General features: G+C 43.9%; 1 protein-coding gene across 1 annotated transcript in view; it reads right to left on the bottom strand.

The window, feature by feature from the left end:
* The window catches only part of IL23R (interleukin 23 receptor), a 57208-nt gene extending 48011 nt beyond the window's left edge, over positions 1-9197 (bottom strand). Inside the window, exons 1-3 of the mRNA XM_038752684.1 lie at positions 9101-9197; positions 7551-7853; positions 1897-2020 (exon numbers count right to left, since the gene is read on the bottom strand). Coding sequence (XP_038608612.1) covers positions 1897-2020; positions 7551-7853; positions 9101-9197 — 524 coding nt within the window. The remainder of the gene's footprint in view (positions 1-1896; positions 2021-7550; positions 7854-9100) is intronic.
* Positions 9198-21861: the final 12664 nt, after the last annotated feature.

Genomic DNA, 21861 nt, shown 5'->3' with positions numbered 1-21861 from the left:
GTTGTACTGTACTCTCCCCAGTAATTACTACAGTGCTCTGCACACAGTAAGCACTCAATAAATACAATTGACTGACTGACGGACAAAGTCACACAGCAGACACGTGGCGGAGCCGGGATTAGAACCCAGGTTTTTCCGACTCCAGGCCCGTGCTCTAGCCACTGGGCCATGCTGCTTCTAGATTATGTCTTTTATTTTGTCTGTATGTTCCCCATGTGGCTAGAGCTCTACTCTGCCTCATAGTAGATGCCCAGTTAATGCTGTTGGTGCTTTGGATGCCAATGGGAAAATATTCTTAAGAGACGAAGTTGGGAGCTTTTCTGAAAAGCTAACTGTGCAAGCTGGATTTGTTTCACACCACTTTGGTCAACTCCAGTCTATACACCCTTAAGGACAAGAGCACCGTGGCCTAGTCAAAAGAGCCTGGGCCTGAGAGCTGGAAGACCTGGGTTCTAATCCGGGCTCTGCCAATTGCTTACTGTGCGCCCTTGGGTAGGTCACTTCACTTTTCTGTGCCTCAGTTCCCTCATCTGCAAAATGGGGATTCAATCCCTATTCTCCCTCTTACTAAGACTGTGAGCCCCTTGTGGGACCTGATGATCTTGTGTCTACTCCCACGCTTCGTACAGTGCTTAACATAGTAAGCGCTTAAAATATCACGAATATCATTATATCATGTAGGTTGGATCAGAGCAAGTAGCAGAGGAAGGGCTCAGGCAAAATCCAGTCAGAAAGCAGTTATCTTCGACAGGCCAGCCAACAGACAAAATTCAACTTGAAGAGATAAACAGCGTGGCTTAGTGGAAAGAGCCCAGGCTTGGGAGTCAGAGATCATGGATTCTAATCCTGGCTCTGCCACCTGTCTGCTGTGTGACCTTGGGCAAGCCATTTAACTTCTCTGTGCCTCAGTTACCTCATTTGTAAAATGGGGATTAAGACTGTGAGCCCCACGTGGGACAACCTGATTACTTTGTGTTTACCCCAGCGCTTAGAAGAGTGCTTGACAGATAGTAAGCACCTATCAAATACCATAATTATTCTTATTCTTATTTAAACTTAGAGAGTGGAAAGGAACAACTAGATCATGCAGGCAGAAGCACAGCCACTGAGGCAATAGACCAGATGGTAGGATATTTTGAAGTACTCTTTAGCTGAAGGAACTGTTCTCCAGCCCTAAGGAGATCATCCTTTTTCATTTCATTTCACTTTTACTTGCTCTTTCATTCATTCATTCATTCATTCATTCATTCATTCATTCAATTGTATTTATTGAGCACTTACTGTGTGCAGAGCACTGTACTAAGCACTTGAGAAGTACAAGTTGGCAACATATAGAGATGGTCCCTACCCAACAGCAGGCTCACAGTCTAGAAGGGGGAGACAGACAACAAAACAAAACATATTAACCAAATAAAATAAATAGAATAAACATGTACAAATAAAATAAATAAATAAATAGAGTAATAAATACGTACAAACATATATACATATATACAAGTGCTGTGGGGAGGGGAAGAAGGTAAGGTGTGGGGAGGGGGAGAGGAAGGAGGGGGCTCAGTCTGGATCATTATTATCCAGCGCTTAGAACAGTGCCCAGCGTTTCCCTCCCATTCCCATAGCACATGTCTTTATCTGTATATATCAGTAATTTATTTATATTAATGTCTGTCCCCCACAGACTGTGAGCTCATTGTGGGCAGGAATCTGTCTGTTGTTATATTGTATTCTCCCAAGTGCTCAGTACAGTGCTTTGCACAGAGTAAGCGTTCAATAAATGAATGAATGAATTTCTGTCTAAATATTCAGTGCCCAGTACGATGCTTGGCTCGTAGGAAGCGCTCCACAAATACCACAGTTATTATGTACTTCGGGACAATCCCCACAGGGAGAACTTACCTTTTCACATGCACAGTGTATTTAGTTTCGAGATACGTAGCTTTCCCACAATTCCAAGTACAAGCCACGTAGCTCGAGTATTCACGGATGAAACAGGTTAAATTAGCTGGAGCGTCTGGAGGATCTGCAAATAAATTCACATAAATCGTCCACCTCAAACACAACCCGTCGAAAACTGAACTTCCCATCTTCCCTCCTAAACTCGCTCTTCCCTCCTAACTTTTCCATCTTCTACAATAACACCACTCTCCTCCCCGTCCCAAAGACACACAGAGTGAGTGTTATTCTTGACTCCTTGCTCTCTTTCAGCTCCCAAGTTAAAACACCTGCTAAATCTTGCCGATGTTTCCTCCACAACCCTTCCCGATTCCGCCCTTTCCTCTCCACCAAAGAGCCACCACTCTCTTCCAAGCACTTGTCAGATCCCGGCAAGACTCCCGGATAGGCCTCCACCTGGTTTTCCCAGATTCCATCTTTTCCACCCTCTAGTCCTTAGATCTTGTTGCTAAACTCAATTTTGCCTTGAGTACTACTCAGCACACATCTCTCTCCAATCCTCTAATCCAATCCTTTTGATAGAATACAATTAAATTCAATTGAATGAATGAATAAATCAGCTCAGATGATCCACCTTGTGACGGTAGTTTGCTCTCGTCTCTCTTGCCTCTGATCCTGCGCTCATGGTGTAGTCCCAACATAGCCTGGGCTCCCTCACCCCCCCAAACCCAACAGGCCACAGCTCTCCCCATCTTCAGGACCCTCCTAAAATCCCACTTCCTTGAATGAATGAATGAATGAATCCTACTAAAATCCCACTTCCTCAAAGCCACGAGAAGCAGGGTGGCTTCGTAGCTAAAGAACGGGCCTGGGAGACAGAAGGACCTGGGTTCTAATCCTGACACTGCCACTACGTCTGCTGTGTGACCTGAGGCACGTCACTTTGTTTCTCTGGGCCTCAGTTACCTCATCTGTAAAATGGGGCTCTAAGACTGTGAGCCCCTTGTGGGACAAGAACTTGTCCAAACTGAATAGCCTGTATCCACCCCAGAGTTTAGAACAGTGCCGGACAAAAAGGTAAGCACTTAACAAATGCCATTTAAAAAACCCAAAAATTCCCCGAACAATACACAACACCCAGTTGCGTAACCCCAACACTTACTGTTTGCGCTTGTGTGTTTCTTTCATAGCCTCAGCACTTACTTGTAGAGGAATATATTTATTTATTATTATTTTTTATCTGTGTATTTCTTTGGACATCTAATCGTTTATTCATCTGTTTCCTTCTGATATGTTTGTACTGCTCCCTGCTAAAACCTTGATCTTCCTTGTGCTCCCAGTTTGTACATACTTTTTGTGTCTTAGAGCAGAAGATCCTTGAGGACAAGGAATATGTGTCTTTTGCTGTACCCTTTCAAGGATTTGGTATAGAGTTTAGCACTCAACAGGTGTCCAAAATGCACCATCATTTGATTGATTCAATGGGAGACCAGAATAAAAAGCATAAATATCCTCACTAAATGGCTAATTGCAAGTCTGCATAATTGTTATTTGTGAACCCCAGGTTCTTTAAGCCACCAATAATCAATCAGTGGTACTTACTGAGTGCTTACTGTGTGCAGAGCACTGTACTTAACAGTTATATTCGTTCAATCATTCAATTGTATTTATTGAGTGCTTACTGTGTGCAGACCACTGTATTAAGCACTTGGGAGAGTACAAAAATAAATGGACACGTTCCCTGCCCATACTGATATATTAACTAAGTGCTCAATAAATATGATCGAATGAATGAATATCTTACATAAATTTCACAATTGGGATCTTTCAGAAGCATTTTTAAAGTTCCAAACTTTTTTCTTAGCCTAATCAAATTGAAACTATTTATAGCAACTATACGCTAGACCACAACTTTAGTTTATCTTCGTAAAAAATACTTTTTTTCTTCCTCTTAGTAATTACCCCCTAGATCTCCAGTTGATCCTTGTCAAAACGAATTAGAGATAATTCAGAGCTGGACCTCAGTTGGGGGAAGTGCCAATAAACTTGAGGGTAAAAACAGTAATAATTGTGTGAGCCCACTGTTGGGTAGGGACTGTCTCTATAGGTTACCAACTTGTACTTCCCAAGCGCTTAGTACAATGCTCTGCACACAGTAAGTGCTCAATAAATACAATTGAATGAATGAATGAATGATTGGTATTTGTTAAGCGCTTACTGTGTGCCAGGCATTTTACTAAGCACTGGGGTGGATATAATCAAGTAGGGTGGGACATATTCCCTGTCCCATATGGGACTCACAGTCTCAATTCCCATTTTACAGATGAGGTCATTGAGGCCCAGAGAAGTGAAGCAACTTGCCCAAGGTCACGCAGCAGACAAGTGGAAGAGCCATGCTCTCCTTCTTGATTTTGTTGCTGGTTGGAGGTGAGAAATGTGCATGAGGATGTGGGCAAGTTGGAGGTGAAATATTCTCCTCCTCCCTTGGCTCCTCCACCCAATCTTATTTCCTCCCACAGACACAGTTCTTCCTTGCACTCCCCTCAATTACTCCTTCCACACATTACACCCACCGCCCCATCCCCTCGATGGAGGTTAGATGCCTACAAGTCCACTGGCGGTGCCAGCTCTCTGACCGTACTTCAGTCGTGATGGTATTTATTGAGCGCTGACTGTGCAGAGTCAGAGTGTAAGCTCATTGTGGGCAGGGAATGTGTCATTGTAATAGTAATTATATTTGTGGCATTTGTTAAGCGCTTACTAGGTACCAGGCACTATACTAAGCACTAGGGTGGTTACAAGCAAATCAGGTTGGACACAGTCCCTGTCCCACAGGGGGCTCATAATCTCAACCCCCATTTTACAGACGAGGTAACTGGGGCCCAGAGAATTGAAGTGATTTGCCCAAGGTCATTCATTCAATCGTATTTATTGAGCACTTACTGTGTGCAGAGCACTGTACTAAGCGCTTGGGAAGTACAAGTTGGAGACATATAGAGATGGTCCCTATCCAACAACAGGCTCACACACAGCAGACAAGTGGTGGCACTGGGATGAGAACCCATGTCCTTATGACCCCTATATTCTCCCAAGTGATTAGTATAGTGCTCTGCACAGGGAGAGTGCTCAGTAAATACAACTGACTGGCTGAATGAGAGTTGAATCCAACAGAATTAACGGACTCGTTCCCTTCCCAGAACGAATTTACTTGTGCCCACATCAAGAGCAGGGTTGAGGGGGTGACTGGACCATTTGGAAGTATTTTTGGTTCTACCCGTGCTGGGTGTAATAGTAGTTTCCCTCTCTAGACTGTAAGCGTGTTGTGGGCCGGGAATGTGTCTGTTGTTATATTGCACTCTCCCAAGAGCTACAGTGCTACAGTACAGTGCTCTGTGCGTTAGGTAAGTGCTCAATTAATACAAATGAATGAACTGATTGAATGATTTGAATGAATTCAGTATGGAGCACTGACCTAAACTCTGGGGAAGAGTTGGTATAGTATCTGTTCTGTGACAAGCACTGAAAATAAGCATTTAAAAAGAGTAGTTATAGTATCTGTTCAGTGCTGAGCACTGAACTAGCACTGGGAAGGTGTACACAGATGAGAATTAGACCCAGAATGTGACCCTTTAGGGATTCACAATCTAGTTTCTTCATCTGTAGCATCTTGGAAGCCCATGGAAGACCCGAAGCCCAGGAAACTTCAAGGCCCTGGTAAAAGTGAGTGGGAAAGGCTGTCAATTTCATTGAGAAGCAGCGTGGCATTGTGGAAAGAACCTGGGAGACGGAGGATCTGGGTTCTGATCCTGTCTCCACCACTTGTCTGCTGTGTGACTTTGGCCAAGTCACTTCGCTTCTCTTCTTCAGTTACCTCATCTGTAAAATGGGGATTTAGCTGTGAGCCCCATGTGGGATAGGGACTGTGTCCAACCTGATTAGCTTGTATCTATTCCAGTGCTTAGAACAGTGCTTGCCACACAGGAAGTGCTTAACAAATACTCTTATTATTATTGGGGGAAGATACCATTTCCGCTGCCTACATCTGCTCTGGACTAGATAATAAAAATGGACTTGTGTTTATCCTGAAGAATGGAAGCTGTTAATTTGTTTCCTTGAGAGAGATAGGCCCTGACCGCTTTCAATAGGGTCAAATAATTAATTGTTCCTTAGACCAGCCAAGGCTGGTTAAGAGAGAATTGTTTCTGAGACTGGGCAAGCTGGAAAATGACTTCGGATTCCTTTGTCAGTCTGTTTGTGATGCCAAGATTATCTGTTTGTGGTTTGCATGTCTACAGTTCAGGACCTTTCTAGAACACTTGCGGTTTGTCAATTAGGTCACCTCAATCTGGTACCCCTAAATATTCCTCAGCCCGGACAATTTCATTTTAAACAGCAGAATTCAGTGGAAAGTGTAGGGAACTAAGGATTTTTTAAATCTCAGCTCTGCTATTATTTGTTTGTTTGATGGTATCTGTTAAGTGCTTACTATGTGTCAGGCACTGCTCTGAGCGCTGGGGAAGATACAAATTTATCAGATTGGACACCGGAGTCCCTGTCCCACATGGGGCTCACAGTCCAAGTATGAGGGAAGATTTAATTCCCTTTTTACAGTTGAGGAAACTGAGGCACAGAGAAGTTAAGTGACTTGCCCAAATTCAGAAAGCAATTGGCAGTGAATCTGCTGTTTGACTTGGGCCAAGTGGCTTAACCTCTGGGCCTCCATTCCGCCTTTATAGAAGTAGGATAAGATGTCTGTTCTCTCTATCTGTTAGATTGCGATCGCTGGGGGGGAGCAAGGATTGTATTTTATCTGATTGCTTTATCTAATCCAGGGTTTAGCAAATTGTATTTTTATTCCATACCACCTCATTCTCAGCCCTGTGGCATTTATGTACATAGCCCTAATTTATTGATTTATATTGATGTTTTTCTCCCACTTTGGACTGTGAGCTCCCTGTGGGCAGAGAATAAGCCCGAAAAACAGTGTGGTCTAGTGGTTAGAGCAGGGGCCTGGCAGTCAGAAGGACCTAGGTTCTAATCCTGACTCCACTACTTGTCTGCTGGGTGACCTCGGGCAAGTCATTTCACTTCTCTGTGCCTCAGTTACCTCATCTGTAAAATGGGGATTAAAGCTGTGAACCAGATGTGTCCAACCTGATTAGCTTGTATCAACCCCAGTGCTTACTACAGTGCCTGGCACAGAGTAGGTGCTTAACAAACACCATTTAAAAAAAAATCTGTTGTGTTGTACTCTCTCTAGTGCTCGGTACAGAGCTCTGTATAACATAAGCGCTCAATAAATACCAGTAAGAGAATCAGCATCATATAGTGGACAGAGCACAGGACTGGGAGTCAGAAGGTCATGGGTTCTAATCCTGACTCCGCCACTTGTTTGCTGTGTGACTTTGGATAAGTCACTTCACTTTTCTGGGCCCGAGCCCCCTCATCTGTAAAACTGGGATTAAGACCTTGAGCCCTGTGTGGGACAGGGACTGTGTCCAACCTGATTTGCTTGTATCTGATCCAGCGCTTAGTACAGTAGCTGACACCTAGTGAGCATTTAACAAATACCATAATTACTAATAATTATTGATCGATTGGTACCACAGACAAGGGTAATTTGAGCAGCCCCGTGCCACACTCTGGGTCCCACTCACATCCCGCCGAGATGTCGTCTCCACACACAAGCGTCTCTTCGTGCTCTCCAGGGCACAGAGCAGTGCAGAGCACAGAGGCCGATGCCTCTCTGAAGCTGCTGTACCGGAGCCGGACGGTCATCCCATCGATCCTGGTCACACGGAGCCTGTCTCTCACGAGCTGGCTGTTCTTGTAAAACTGGAATCGCCTTGGTTGACAGTTTTTTATAGCCGCCTGACAATAGATGGAAACATTCAGACCCATCTCAAAGACTGAGGCTGGTTCCACCCAGACGCGTCCGGAGCAAACTAGCTTTGGGATTCCTGCGAGGGAATGAAGGGTCGAAAGAAGATTTTGATAATGAAATATAATAGAGCAGAATATCACTTCATCGAATGGGATTTAACAGACCAGAGTAACAAAATATGACAGGAAAGAGCATAGCTTTAGAAACACAATCCTGCAATTTTGTGTCCTAGCTGGTAGCCATAAAATATAAATGGGGGTTTTTTTGGTGCCGCCCTAATCTCCATCTCTTCCTTGTCTCTGTTCTCTTCCCATCTCTTCTCATGGCATAGTGGCTACAGCCCGGGCCTGGGAGTAAGAAGATCATAGGTTCTAATCCCGGTTCTGCCACTTGTCTGCTGCGTGACCCTGAATATGTCACTTCACTTCTCTGGGCCTTTGTAAAATGGGAATTGAGACCGTGAGCCCCATGTGGGACAGGGACTGTGTCCAACCCGATTCGCTTGTATCCATCCCAGTGCTTAGAACAGTGCCTGGCACATAGCAAGCGCTTAACAAATATCATCATCATTATTATTATTCCATTTCTCTCTTCCTTCTCTAAGCCTCTCATCCCCGGGAGGGAATGTGTCTACGAACTCTATTGTACTTTCTCAAGTGTTTAGTTCAGTGTTCTGTGACTCACCCCAGGTCACACAACAGACAAGTGGCAGAGCCAGAATTAGAACCCAGGCCTTTCTGACTTCTAGGCCTGTGTTGTAGCTACTAGACCACACTACTTCCCTGTGTGTTCTTCTTCTCTGTGTTCTAATGATAGCAAGATGAAATCAACAAGTTCAAGAATTCGAATTAATTTCACTATTCTTTTTACAACATAATCACTTAAATTTGACTGTCCTGCAGGGAACGAGACGACCTTCCTGAAAGAAAGCCAACTGGATTTAAAACGTGGTGGCTGATTTGATATGTTTCTTTCTGGAAAGTCGCGACTGCATTGCAATCTTTTGAAATGCGCAGTTGCAAAATCTTGATCATGTTTTGTTTTTTTGTGGTATTTGTTAAGCGCTTACTATGTTTTAAGTGCCGGAGCAGATACAAAAAAATCAGGTCAGACACAGTCCCTGTCCCACATGGGGCTCTCAGTTTAAGTAGCCCAACATAAAATCACAAAATCATAAAATGCATCATTGGAACTGCATGAGATTAATTTTAAATTCCCTCCCCGACTTTCCTCAGCACTTAAAAAGAAAGTTAGGGGGTGTTAAGAAAGAATCCCAATGTTTTTCCCAACCCCAAATCAAGATAGAACACAGAAAACCTTTACCTCCATGACTCCATCCCAAGAGTATATGAAGAGCCAGGACCACTTCATGTTGAATCACAACTCTCTTCATCCTGGGAAGCAGGAAAAAACTCTCCATCCTCCTCTAAAGGAAAAAGAAAATAAGAGTGAAAACTTTATGGCAAAACTAAACAAAGGTTTCAAGATAAAGAGTGATAATTTATTGTGCTCCTGCTGAGTGGAGACGACTGAAATGAGCAACTGGGAGAGAATAGTAGAATTAGTCAGTCAGTCAATCATATTTATTGAGTGCTTACTGTGTGCAGAGCACTGTACTAAGCGCTTGGGAGAGCACAATACAACAGACACATTCCCTGCCCAGAGTGAGCTTACAATCTAGTAGAAATGATCCCTGCCCTCAGGAAGTTTACAATCCAGCTCTACAATCTACTAGTTACTTGGGAAGATAAAAATATAAGTAGACTACCCTCTGGGAACTTGCAATTTAATGGAGGAGCTTACAGTTTACTGTCACAGGTTCACCTGGTTCGCAGGTGATCATTTCCCCCCAGATTAGGCATGCACCAAAACTTCAGTATTGGAAAAGGATCGGGGGGAAATCCAATGCAAATCCATTGTCATTCATTCAATTATATTGATTGAGCACTTACTATCAGTCAGCCAATCATATTGATTGAGTGCTTACAGTTTCCTCAGCTGCAAAAAGGGGATTCAATACCTGTCTTCCTTCCTACTTCGAATGTGAGCCCCATGTGGGACCAGGACAGTGTCTGCCCTAATTAACTTGTACCTACATCAGAGCTTTGAACAGTGTTTGGACACATAGTAAACACCATAAAAAGCAAAGAAAAAAAATTTACAAAAAGCAAGGCCAGAAGCTTTTCCTTATGGGGTTTGGTTCGCCTTTGAAAACAGAGCATCTTGGTCCGTTATGGCAATCCTCCCTTAGCTGGTCCTTTCCTGGCTGAAGAAAGCCGGGGAAGTCATGTGCTTTCTGAGTGAGGGCCCAGGCTTTGTGTGGGAGGAAAGAAGGGGAAGAAAAAAAGGCCATCCTGAGATGATAAGTTTCTGACCCAAGAGTCGCTTGTGGAGTCCCATGAGGTGGAAAAGCCAACGGGAACCCCAAACAATAGCCAGCTAACGTGGGTGTCAAAAGTCGAAGTAGTTCCCCTGGTTTTAAGGGGCAGTGAGGGCACTGGGCTTTGGCCACTTTACACTAGGGGCCAAAGGGGTGGGCTGATGCTCTGCGGAGGGAAGGAGCCTCCAGGCAGAGGGCACCTTCAGGTAGGGGGCTCAGCTAGTGGAAAGAGCACAGGCTTGGGGGTTAGAAGGTCATGGGTTCTAATCCTGACTCTGCCACTTGTCTGCCGTGTGACCTTGGACAGGTCACTTCACTTCTCTGGGCCTCAATTACTTCATCTGTAAAGCGGAGATAAAGACCGTGAGCCCCCCATGGGACAGGAAACTGTGTCCAAACTGTTTTACTTGTAATAATAATAATAATAATAATGATGGCATTTGTTAAGCGTTTACTATGCGCAAAGCACTGTTCTAAGTGCTGGGTGGGGGGGAATACAAGGTGATCAGATTGTCCCACATGGGGCTCACAGTCTTAATCCCCATTTTACAGATGAGGGAACTGAGGCTCAGAGAAGTTAAGTGACTTGCCCAAGGTTACACTGCAGACATGTGGCGGAGCCGGGATTAGAACCCATGAACTCTGGCTCCCAAGCCCGGGTTCTTTCCACTGAGCCACGCTACTTCTCTGCTGCTTGTACCCACCCAGTACTTAGCACAGTGCCTGGAACTTAGTGAGTGCTTAACAAATGCCACTATTATTATCATTATTATTAGTAGTAGTAGTAGTATTCACACTAGGAGCCAAAGGGGTAGGTTGATGCTATACGTGGGGGAAGGTATTTTGAGGCAGAGGGCACCTTCAAGTAGGGGCTCAGCTAGTGGAAAGAGCACAGGCTTGAGAGCCAGAAGGTTGTGGGTTCTAATCCTCGCTCTGCCGCTTGTCTTCTGTGTGACTTTGGGCAAGTCACTTTGCTTCTCTGGGCCTCAGTTACCTCATCTGGAAAATGGGGATTGAGACTGGGAGCCCTACATGGGACAGGTACTGTATCCAGCTCGATTTGCTCATACCCACCCCGGAGATTAGTAGAGTGCTTGGCACACAGTATGCCCTTAACAAGTACCATTATTATTATTATTATTCTACTGAACAGCTCTTCTCCATCTTGGGCTCTTCCCCACCTGAGCTCTTCCCTCTGGACATGAGCAAGGGAGCGGTACGGGCAGTAGAAGTAAGGAAAAAATGCAGGGGAAACCCTGGGAGCCAAAGCAGAGGGAAGCTTGAGATTGAAAAGGAGCATTTCAATCGCAGGTACGATCTCACGTGGAGGGTCTCAGGCTGGAATGAATTATCTTCCTAGAGATGAAAATGTACATCACAATCATCTCAGGGTTATTGACATAAAGTCCAGCAATATCTATGCCTCTTGAACACCTTTTCCAAGGGAGTTGCTAAATATCAAAAGGAGATTTTCAAAATATCAAAAAGCCATTTGGAGGACTTTTGCATGGAAACTGGAATTGGAAAAATTCTAGGTCTTAAAAATTGAGGATTCATGAAACTGGGAAATTATTAGAAATTACTCAGTGCTACCTGAAAATGTTCCATCTAAGGACTGAACTACCCACATTTACAAATATGCTTATATTAATTTTTAAATTAAAGCTTTACCCAGCCCATTCTCCCTCCTTCTTAGACTGTGAGCCCCTTTTGGGACAGGGACTATGTCCGACCTGATTAAATTCCATCTATACCAGGATTCAGAACAGTGCTTGACACATAGTAAGTGCTTAACATCAATAATGGTATTTATCGAGCACTTACATGGGCAGAGCACTGTACTAAGTACTTGGAAGATGCAGAACAACTGAGTTCCCTGCCCACAATGAGCTTAACAAATACCATAATCACAGCAATAATAGTAATAACGACAGTGATAATAATGACAACCCTCTGAACTTACCTGGAGTGGTAGAGTTACAGAGTTGCAGACATGAAAACAATTTCCAAACACACTTGCACTAGCAGAATTATAAGCATAATTACATTTTCATAATTAAATGGCTCATCCTAAGGATACACTGTGTCTGATAATAATAATAATAACTGCGGTATTTGTTAAGCACTTACTATGTGCCAGGCACTGTACTAAGCGCTGGGATGGATACCAGCAAATCGGGTTGGATGCAGTCCCTGTCCCACGTGGGCTCACAGTCTCAATCCCCATTTTCCAGATGAGGTAAGTGAGGCACAGAGAAAGGAAGTGACTTGCCCAACATCACGGAGCAGATAAGTGGCAGAGCTGGGATTAGAACCCACGACCTTCTGACTCCCCGCCTGTGCTCTAACCACTATGCCATGTCAGACTGTATCTGATCTGATTATCTTGTTTCTAGCCATCCCAAAGCTTAGCATAGTGCTCGGCACATAGTAACTGCTTCATAAGTGCCAAAACTAAATATATGGACAGTTGGTTACCTTTTTTTTATCTTTCCATCTATTCAGTCATTTAATTCCACTTCCAGGCACAGCTGCGTTACTGGTTGCTTTGATTCGCGGTAGAAGTTTGCTGCCCTCGAAGCTGGTCTTGTGCAGAGTACTTCAGATTGGCAGCTAGGAAGCAAATGGAAATGTCAGCAAAGCTCTGACCTACATACATAGAGGATTCTTGAAGAGGAACTTCAGACTTTACAATTTGAAACAAACGTCTCTTAATGTGTCAGAATCTGGGAAAACCCAGATTAGTGAAAATGAACTTCTACCACACTTATTTTCAAATGCTTTACTGGCCTGACTATATTAAAGACATTTGAATATGATCCAAATTTTCAATCTGAGCTAACTCTAAACTTGACAATAATAACTGTAGTGTTTAACTGTTAACCACTGGGGTAGATTTAAAATAATCAGGTCGGACACAGTCTTCTGCCCCACATAGGGCTCACAGTCTTTTGGGAGGGAGGACAAGTATTTAATCCCCATTTTGCAGGTGAAGAAAACTGAGGCACAGAAAAGTTGTGATTTACCCACAGCCACATAACACATAGAGAAGCAGCATGGTCTAGTAGATAGACCATGGGTTTAGGAGTCAGAAAGACCTGGGTTCTAATCCCTGATCCGCCACTTGTCGGACTTTGTACAAGTCACTTCACTTCTCTAGACCTCAGTTTCCTCATTTGTAAAATGGAGATTAAGACTGTGGGCTCCAAGGGGCACAGGGACTGTGACCAACCTGATTTGCTTGTATCCGCCCCTATGCTCAGTACAGTGCCTGGCACATAGTAAGCACTTAACAAATACCCTAAGACATATTAGGCAGGTAGTTGAGGCAGGGTTAGAATCCAGGTCCTCTGCTTATAATAATGATGGTATTTGTTAAGTGCTACTATCTGCCAAGCACTGTTCTAAGCACTGGGCCAGATATGAGGTAATCAGGTTGTCCCACGTGGGGCTCACAGTCTTCATCCCCTGTACGTGAGGTAACTGTGGCAAAGAGAGGTGAAGCAAGTTGCCCAAAGTCACACAGCTGACAAGTGGCAGAGGCAGTGCCTATGTATCTATACCTCCAGATATACCTACAAATAAAGAATCATGATATCTGGCCGTTTCAAACGGATTGGGATTTCCCTTTTCCAGCAATTTAGACCTTTCATTTGCATTGATGCCAATGCACTGAATTCCCATGCAGAGTCATGAAAATGAAGGCTTCCCACAACTGGCCATTTTTCTTATGATTTGAGGGATTTCTTAATAATTTTTCGGCAGAGCTATGAGCGGGTCGGGAGGAGTAAGGTGGAAGGTTACTTGGTAGGGGGTGGTAAGTGCCAGAGTGGGTAGAGGACAAGGAAGCTCCGGGAAGGACTGTCCCCCATCTGAGTGTCCCCAGCCCATAACGCACTTCGGGTGTACCGTCCACTCCTGGGAGGAAGGACAGCAGTTTGCCAACTTGTACATCCCAAGCACTTAGTACAGTGCTCTGCACACAGTAAGCGCTCAAAAAATACGATCGAATGAATGAATGAATGAATGAATGGACAAAAACATCTGTCTAATCTCAGCATCTGTTTTTAGTCGAGGAGAGAACGGGTGGGAGAAGTTAGGACGAGAAAGTCTCTTCACCCCCTCTGTCCTCCAGAAATTGGGCATTTTAATAAGTCATCTTCAGCAGTAGAAATTAAACCAAGAGACCTGAGAGATAGAAATGAAAAAGGGAAATAGGCCATCTGGATCAAGCTTAAAATAATTATCATTGGATGGAGTCTTGCCTTATGCTGTTGAGTCGTCTTCGACCCACAGCGACGCCATGGACACAGCTCTCCCAGAGTGCCCCACCTCCATCTGCAATCGTTCTGGTAGTGGATCCATAGAGTTTTCTTGGTAAAAATACAGAAGTGGTTTACCACTGCCGCCTTCCGCACAGCAGACTTGAGTCTCCGCCCTCGACTCTGTCCTGTGCCACTGCTGCCCAACACGGGAGAGTTTTGATTTGTAGCATATAGCCTTCCACTCGCTAGCCACTGCCCAAGCTAGGAATGGAGTGGGTAGGCCTCTGCTTGACTCCCCCTCCCATAGTTGAGACTGGTAGAGTACTGGAAACTCTCCAGGAGGGACCCTGAGAGGGGGCTTGGTACAATCCAACAATATAACAGACATTCCCTGCCCACGATGAGCTTACAGTCTAGAGGGCTTAGTGGATAGACCTGAGAGTCAGAAGGACCTTCCCAGACTGTGCCCCATCCTTCCTCTCCCCCTCGTCCCCATCTCCATCCCCCCCATCTTACCCTTCCCTTCCCCACAGCACCTGTATATATGTATATATGTTTTTACATATTTATTACTCTATTTATTTATTTATTTATTTTACTTGTACATATCTATCCTATTTATTTTATTTTGTTAGTATGTTTGGTTTTGTTCTCGGTCTCCCCCTTTTAGACTGTGAGCCCACTGTTGGGTAGGGACTGTCTCTATATGTTGCCAATTTGTACTTCCCAAGCACTTAGTACAGTGCTCTGCACATAGTAAGCGCTCAATAAATGCGATTGATGATGATGATGATGATGACCTGGGTTCTAATCCCGACTCTTCCACTAATTTGCTGTGACCTTGGGCAAGTCACTTCACTTCTCCAGGCCTCAGTTCCCTCATCTGCAAAATGGGGATGAAGACCTTTGTGGCACAGGGTCTGTGTCCAACCCAATTAGCTTGTACGTACAGCACGCACGTACAGAAGAGTACTGGAAACTCTCCAGGTATGACACTGAGAGGGGATTATTATTACTATAATTATTATATTAATCTCTGAGTCAAGCACTGTTCTAAGCACTGGGATAGATACAAGGTCATTAGGTGGGACACAGTCTCTGGCCACATAGGACTCAAAGTAAAAGTAGGAGGGATAAGAGGCATCGATTGAATCCCCTTTTTACAGTTGAGGAAACTGAGGCACAGAGAAGCTAAATGACTTGACCAAGGTCCCACAGCAGATAAGTAAAGAAGCCGGGATCAAAACCCAGGATTAAAACCCAGGTCCTTCTGACTCTCAGACCTGTGCACTATCCGCTACCTGGCACATAGTAAATTCATTTAATCGTATTTATTGAGCTCTTACTGTGTGCAGAGCACTGTACTAAGCGCTCGGAGAGTACAATTCGGCAATGAATAGAGAAAATCCCTACCCAACAACAGGCTCAGAGTCTAGAAGGGGGGAGAGAGACAGACAACAAAACAAAACAAGTAGATAGGCATCAATAGCATAGTAACATAGTAAATGCTTTGCATATACCATTTTAAAAAAATTGAGCCCCACTTTTGTAGAGAGCACTGTACTAAGCATTTTGAAGAGTACAAAATAATTAGAAGAAATGATCCCTACCCTCAGAGACCTCACATTCTAGCCGGGGGGTGAGGAATCAGATGTGAGCCCCATATAGACTGTAAGCCTGTTGCTGGGTAGGGACCGTCTCTATATGTTGCCGATTTGTACTTCCCAAGTGCTTAGTACAGTGCTCTGCACACAATAAGCGCTCAATAAATACGATTGAATGAATGAATGAATAAATGAATGAATATAGGACAGGGACTGTGTCCAACTCAATTTGCTTGTATCCACTCCAGCGATTAGTAAAGTGCCTGACACATAGTAAGCACAGTCTTTCATTCATTCATTCATTCAATCATATTTGTTGAGCACTTACTGTGTGCAGAGCATTGTACTAAGCGCTTGGGAAGTACAAATTGGCAACATATAGAGACGGTTCCTACTCAACAACGGGCTTATAGTCTAGAAGACAGGCTCACAGTCTAGTCTTAATCCCCATTTTACAGCTGAGGTAACTGAGGCACAAAAAAGTTAAGTGATTTGCCCAAAGTCACACAGCTGATAGTGGCGGAACCGGGATTAGAACCCATGACCTCTGACTCCCAAGCACTTTGCTCTTCCCCTAATCTCCGTCCCAGCCCCACAGCACTTATGTATATATCTGTAATTTTATTTATTTGTATTGATGTTTGTCTCCCCCCTTCTAGACTGTAAGCTCATTGTGGGCAGAGAATGTCACTGCTTATTGTTGTATCGTACTTTCCCAAGTGCTTAGTACAGTGCCCTGCACACAGTAAGTGCTTAATAAATATGATTGAATGAATGAATGAATGCCAGTGAAGCCAAAAAGCATCCCATTTCTAGCTCTCCCCAGGAAGCAGGAAAATGGTACAGATCAGCACTCGGCTGGCAAGCTGCGAGCATCGTGCTAGAGGTCAGCAGGGCAATGATCATGCCATTTTTATTTCCCTTAAAATAATGGGAGTTTAAAATTTGGTAAATGGAGATATGATCCCTGCTCTAATTCATTCATTTAATCGTATTTATTGAGTGCTTACTGTGTGCAGAGCACTGTACTAAGCACTTGGGAGAGTACACTAGAACAATAAACAGACTCATTCCCTGCCCACAATGAGCTCACAGTCTAGAGAGGGTGAATAACATTAATATAAATATATAAATAACAAATATATATATATATTTGTTATTTATATACATATACATATATGTATATTTGTTATTTATATACATATACATATATATACACATATGCTCTGTGGGGATGAGAGGAAGGATGAATGAAGGAGCAAGTCAGAGTGGTGCAGAAGGGAGTGGGAGAAGGGGCAAGGAGGCCTTAGTCAGGGAAGGTTTCTTAGATGAGAAGCAGCGTAACAGTGGAAAGAGCACAGGCTTGTGAGTTAGAGGTCTTGGGTTCTAATCCCGACTCCGCCACTATCAGCTGTGTGACTTTGGGCAAGTCACTTAACTTCTTTGTGCCTCATTTACCTCAGTTGTAAAATGGGGATTAAGGCTGTGAGCCCCACGTGGGACAACCTGTTACCTTGTATCTACCCCAGTGCTTAGAACAGTGCTTGGCACATAATAAGCGCTTAAAAAATGCTATCATTATTATTATTACTATTATTATTCTTGGAGAAGATGTGTCTCCAATAAGGTTTCGAAGTCGGGGAGAGCACTTATCTGTCTGATATAAGGAGGAAAGGCATTCCAGGCCATGGTTAGGATGTTTGCGAGTGATTGGCAGAGAGGTAGATGAGATCAAGGTGATGAGGGAGCATGTCTGCCAACTTTCCTGTATCATACTCTCCCAAGAGTTTAGTACAATGTTCTGCACACCGTAAGAACTCAGTGACTACTATTAATTGATTGATTGCTCTTTCCACCTCTTAGATCCCAAGCCCCATGTCGACAAGTACTGTGACCGTATCCTCTTTGATTAGCTTATATCTACTCCGCCGCTTAGCACAGTGCATTTGTCCATAGGAAATGCTTAAAGAATATCATTGTTAACAGAAGCAGCGTGGCCTAGTGAGTCAAAAGGACCTGGGTTCTAATCTCAGTTATGCCACTTGTCAGCTGTGTGACTTTGGGCAAGTTGCTTCATTTCTCTGGGCCTCAGTTATCTCATCTGCAAAGAGGGGATTGAGACTGTGAGGCCCACATGGGACACGGACTGTGTCCAACCCAATTTGCTTGTATCCAATGCTTAGTACTGTGCCTGGCACATAGTAGATGCTTAACAAACACCACTATTATTATTATTATTAATATTAGAAAATATTATTTTTGTAAGGTGCCCTTTGGGCCTTGCTCCACTGAAATTGTTGGGGAGGTGATTTGATACCGGCACTGGATAACTTTCCAATTTCGCTACAGTGAAGTTGTTGGGGAAGTGATTTGATACCGAAACTGGACAACTTTCCTATTTCTCCATCCGTCTTCGTTTTTGTCCTCCAGGCTGACCTTGCTAGAGCTGGCTCTGACCTCCCCACTAGTCTGAGTTCGAGATAACTTCTCTGCTGGTGAGCAGCCAACGTGGCAATAATAATAATAATAATTGTGGTATTTGTTAAGCGCTTACTATGTGTCAGGCCCTGTACTAGGTGCTGGGGTGGATACAAGCAAATTGAGTTGGACACAGTCCGTGTCCCACATGGGGTTCGCAGTCTTACTTCCCATTTTACAGATGATGGAACTGAGGCCCAGAGAAGTGAAGTGACTTGCCCCAGGTCCCACAGCAGTCACAGAGCCTGGATTAGAACACAGGTCCTTTTGACTCCCAGCTCCTTGTTCTATCCCACCGGGCCATGGAGGCAGTTAAGTTTTCCATTTCTCCTCTGGAGAAGGGCCAAGCCCCTTAGTTTGTTATAACAGAACATCACGGGACTGTTGGGAAATCTGCTCGCGATCCACATACACAGATGATTGTGTGCTTTCATTATTATAGTGAATTGGCCCCTTGTAGGCGAACCCCGAGCTTGCCCTGGGAACGCGAACGTGACAGGTTAGGGGCTGCTTCTTTAGTTGGTCCAGGAAGTGGTGGCAATGATTCAATCAGCAACACGCTTCTCTCCATCAGCTCCGAGTAAAACCCCTTTATGAGTGATAAATTGCCTGCCATCCTGAGATGAGCCGATCAGTTGAACAAACTCCCCGCTGAATGAGTCAAAGAGCTTTATGGCATTAGTATTTTGTGAGAAGAAGAATAATACTCGTAGTATTTGTTAACCGCTTTCTCTGGACCAAGTACTAAAGTGCCAGGGTAGATACAAGATAATCAAGTTGGACATGGTCGCTGTCCCACACAGGACTTACGGCCTAAATAAGAGAGAGAACGGGTATATAGCCCCCGTTTTACTTATGGGGAAACTGAGGAAAAATTACGTTCATTCACTGATTCAATCATATTTATTGAACACTTACTGGGTACAAAGCACTGTACAAAGCACTTAGGAGAGTACCATACAACAGCAAACATATACATTCCCTGCCCACAGTGAGGTCACAGTCTAGCGGGGGTGGGGGGGGGGGGGTGACAGATATTTATCTACATAAATAAATAAATAAGTTAAGGTCACACAACACCTAGTAAGAGAAGCTGTGTGGCTCAGTGGAAAGAACCTGGGCTTGGGAGTCAGAAGTCATGGGTTCTAATCCCGACTCCGCCACTTGTCTGTTGTGTGACTTTGGGCAAGTCACTTAACTTATCCTGCCTCAGTTACCTCATCTGTAAAATGGGGATTAAGACTGTGAGCCCCACGTGGGCCTCACCTGATTACTTTGTATCCCCCCAGTGCTTAGAACAGGGCTTGGTACATAGTAAGCGCTTAACAAATACTATTATTATTATTATTATTATTATTATTATCATTATTATAGAGCTGAGGTTAGAACCCGTATCAGTCAGTCAGTCGCTGGTATTTATTGAGTGCTTTATGTGTGCAGAGCACTGTACTATGCATTTGGTAGAGTAAAATATAACAATATAATACACATTCCCTGCCCACAGTGAGTTTACAGTCTAGAGGAAACCCTGACTCTCGGGACTGTGCTCTTTCCATTAGATCATGCTGCTTCTCAGCAATTTAATTATACCTTTATAGCCAATAGTGAGTGGGGGATAACTTGTTTTTATTTTATTTTATAGTATTTGTTAAGCGCCTACTCCATGTCGGGCACTGTTCTAAGCGCTGGGGTAGGTACAAGCTAATCAATTTGGATGCAGCTCCTGTCCCACAAGGGGCTCATTGTCTTAATCCCCATTTTACAGATGAGCTAACTGAGGCACAGAGAAGTTAAGTGACTTGCTCATGGTCACACAGCACACAAATGGCAGAAATCGGATTAGAATCCCGGTCATCATCATCATCATCATCATCATCATCATCATCAATCGTATTTATTGAGCGCTTACTGTGTGCAGAGCATTGTACTAAGCACTTGGGAAGTACAAGTTGGCACCATAGAGAGACAGTCTCTACCCAACAGTGGGCTCACAGTCTAAAAGGGGGAGATGGAGAACAAAATCAAACATACCAACATAATAAAATAAATAGAATAGATATGTACAAGATAAATATGACTCCCGGGCCTGTGCTCTAGCCACTAGGTCGTGATGCTTCTCAGTGCTCTTTTACTTCAAATAAAAGCTATCTAATAATAATAATTGCGGTATTTAAGTGCTAACTTTGTGCCAAGTGCTGTATTAAGCTCTGGAGTAGATACGACCCAATAGGGTCAGATGCAGTCCCTGGCCCACATGGGGCTCAAGGTCTAAATGTTGGGAATTCATCCAGCGTGTTTCAAGTACTTCAGTATAATTCCTAAAGTTCCGTCTGGTGCAGCCGTAGATATACAAGGGACACTGGTGTTCCTGGAATGCTTTGGGACTTACATTTTCTACCAGAAAATTCCACTGAGATCCTCTGTTTTAAGACAGCAATGGTAGAACAAGGGAATTTTGATCATTGCATTTTCACTTCCTAAGATCATTTTTGTCGGAGTCAATCCTCTAACCAATCCAGAACTAACTTGATCATGGAAATGAGGGGGCTGAAAGTGTGGTGATCTAGTCATTTTGGAAGGGAAAGTTCCTTATGCTGAAGCAGCAGATAGAAGCAGCCTGGCCTAGTTCATTCATTCATTCATTCAATCGTATTTATTGAGCGCTTACTGTGTGCAGAGCACTGTACTAAGCGCTTGGGAAGTACAATTTGGCAACATATAGAGACGGTCCCTACCCAACAATGGGCTCACAGTCTTGGTGGAGCCCAGGCTTGGGAGTCAGGAGGACCTGGGTTCTAATTCTAACTCTGCCACTTGTCTGCTGTGTGACCTTGGGCAAATCGCTTAATTTCCCTGGGCTTCAGTTACCTCATGTGTAAAATGGAGATTAAGATGTGAGCCCTGTGTGGGGCATGAACTGTGTCCAACCTGATTAGCTTGTACCAATCGTTTAGTACACTCACTGCCTGGAATAATAATAATAATAATAATAATGGCATTTTTTAAGCGCTTACTATGTGCAAAGCACTGTTCTAAGCGCTGAGGAGGGTACAAGGTGATCAGGTTACCCCACGTGGGGCTCACAGTCTTAATCCCCGTTTTACAGATGTGGGAACTGAGGCTCAGAGAAGTTAAGTGACTTGCCCAAGGTCACACAGCAGACATGTGGCGGAGCCGGGATTCGAACATAGTAAGCACTTAACAGACACCATTTAAAGAAGAAAAAGAAACTACAGGGAAGGTCTACGCCAGAAGTGCAGCTTATAGGATTGAAGTCGATCCTTAGTAGCATTGAAAAAGGGAATGATTGCTTTTTAAAGCCACCTCTAAAGCCATCTAATCATAATAATTGTGGTA

Source organism: Tachyglossus aculeatus, chromosome 10 (genome assembly GCF_015852505.1).
Source record: "Tachyglossus aculeatus isolate mTacAcu1 chromosome 10, mTacAcu1.pri, whole genome shotgun sequence".
In the NCBI taxonomy this organism is placed as follows: Eukaryota; Metazoa; Chordata; class Mammalia; order Monotremata; family Tachyglossidae; genus Tachyglossus; species Tachyglossus aculeatus.
The sequence above is the reverse complement of the archived record's forward strand: the minus strand, read 5'-3'. Positions and strand labels throughout refer to the sequence as shown.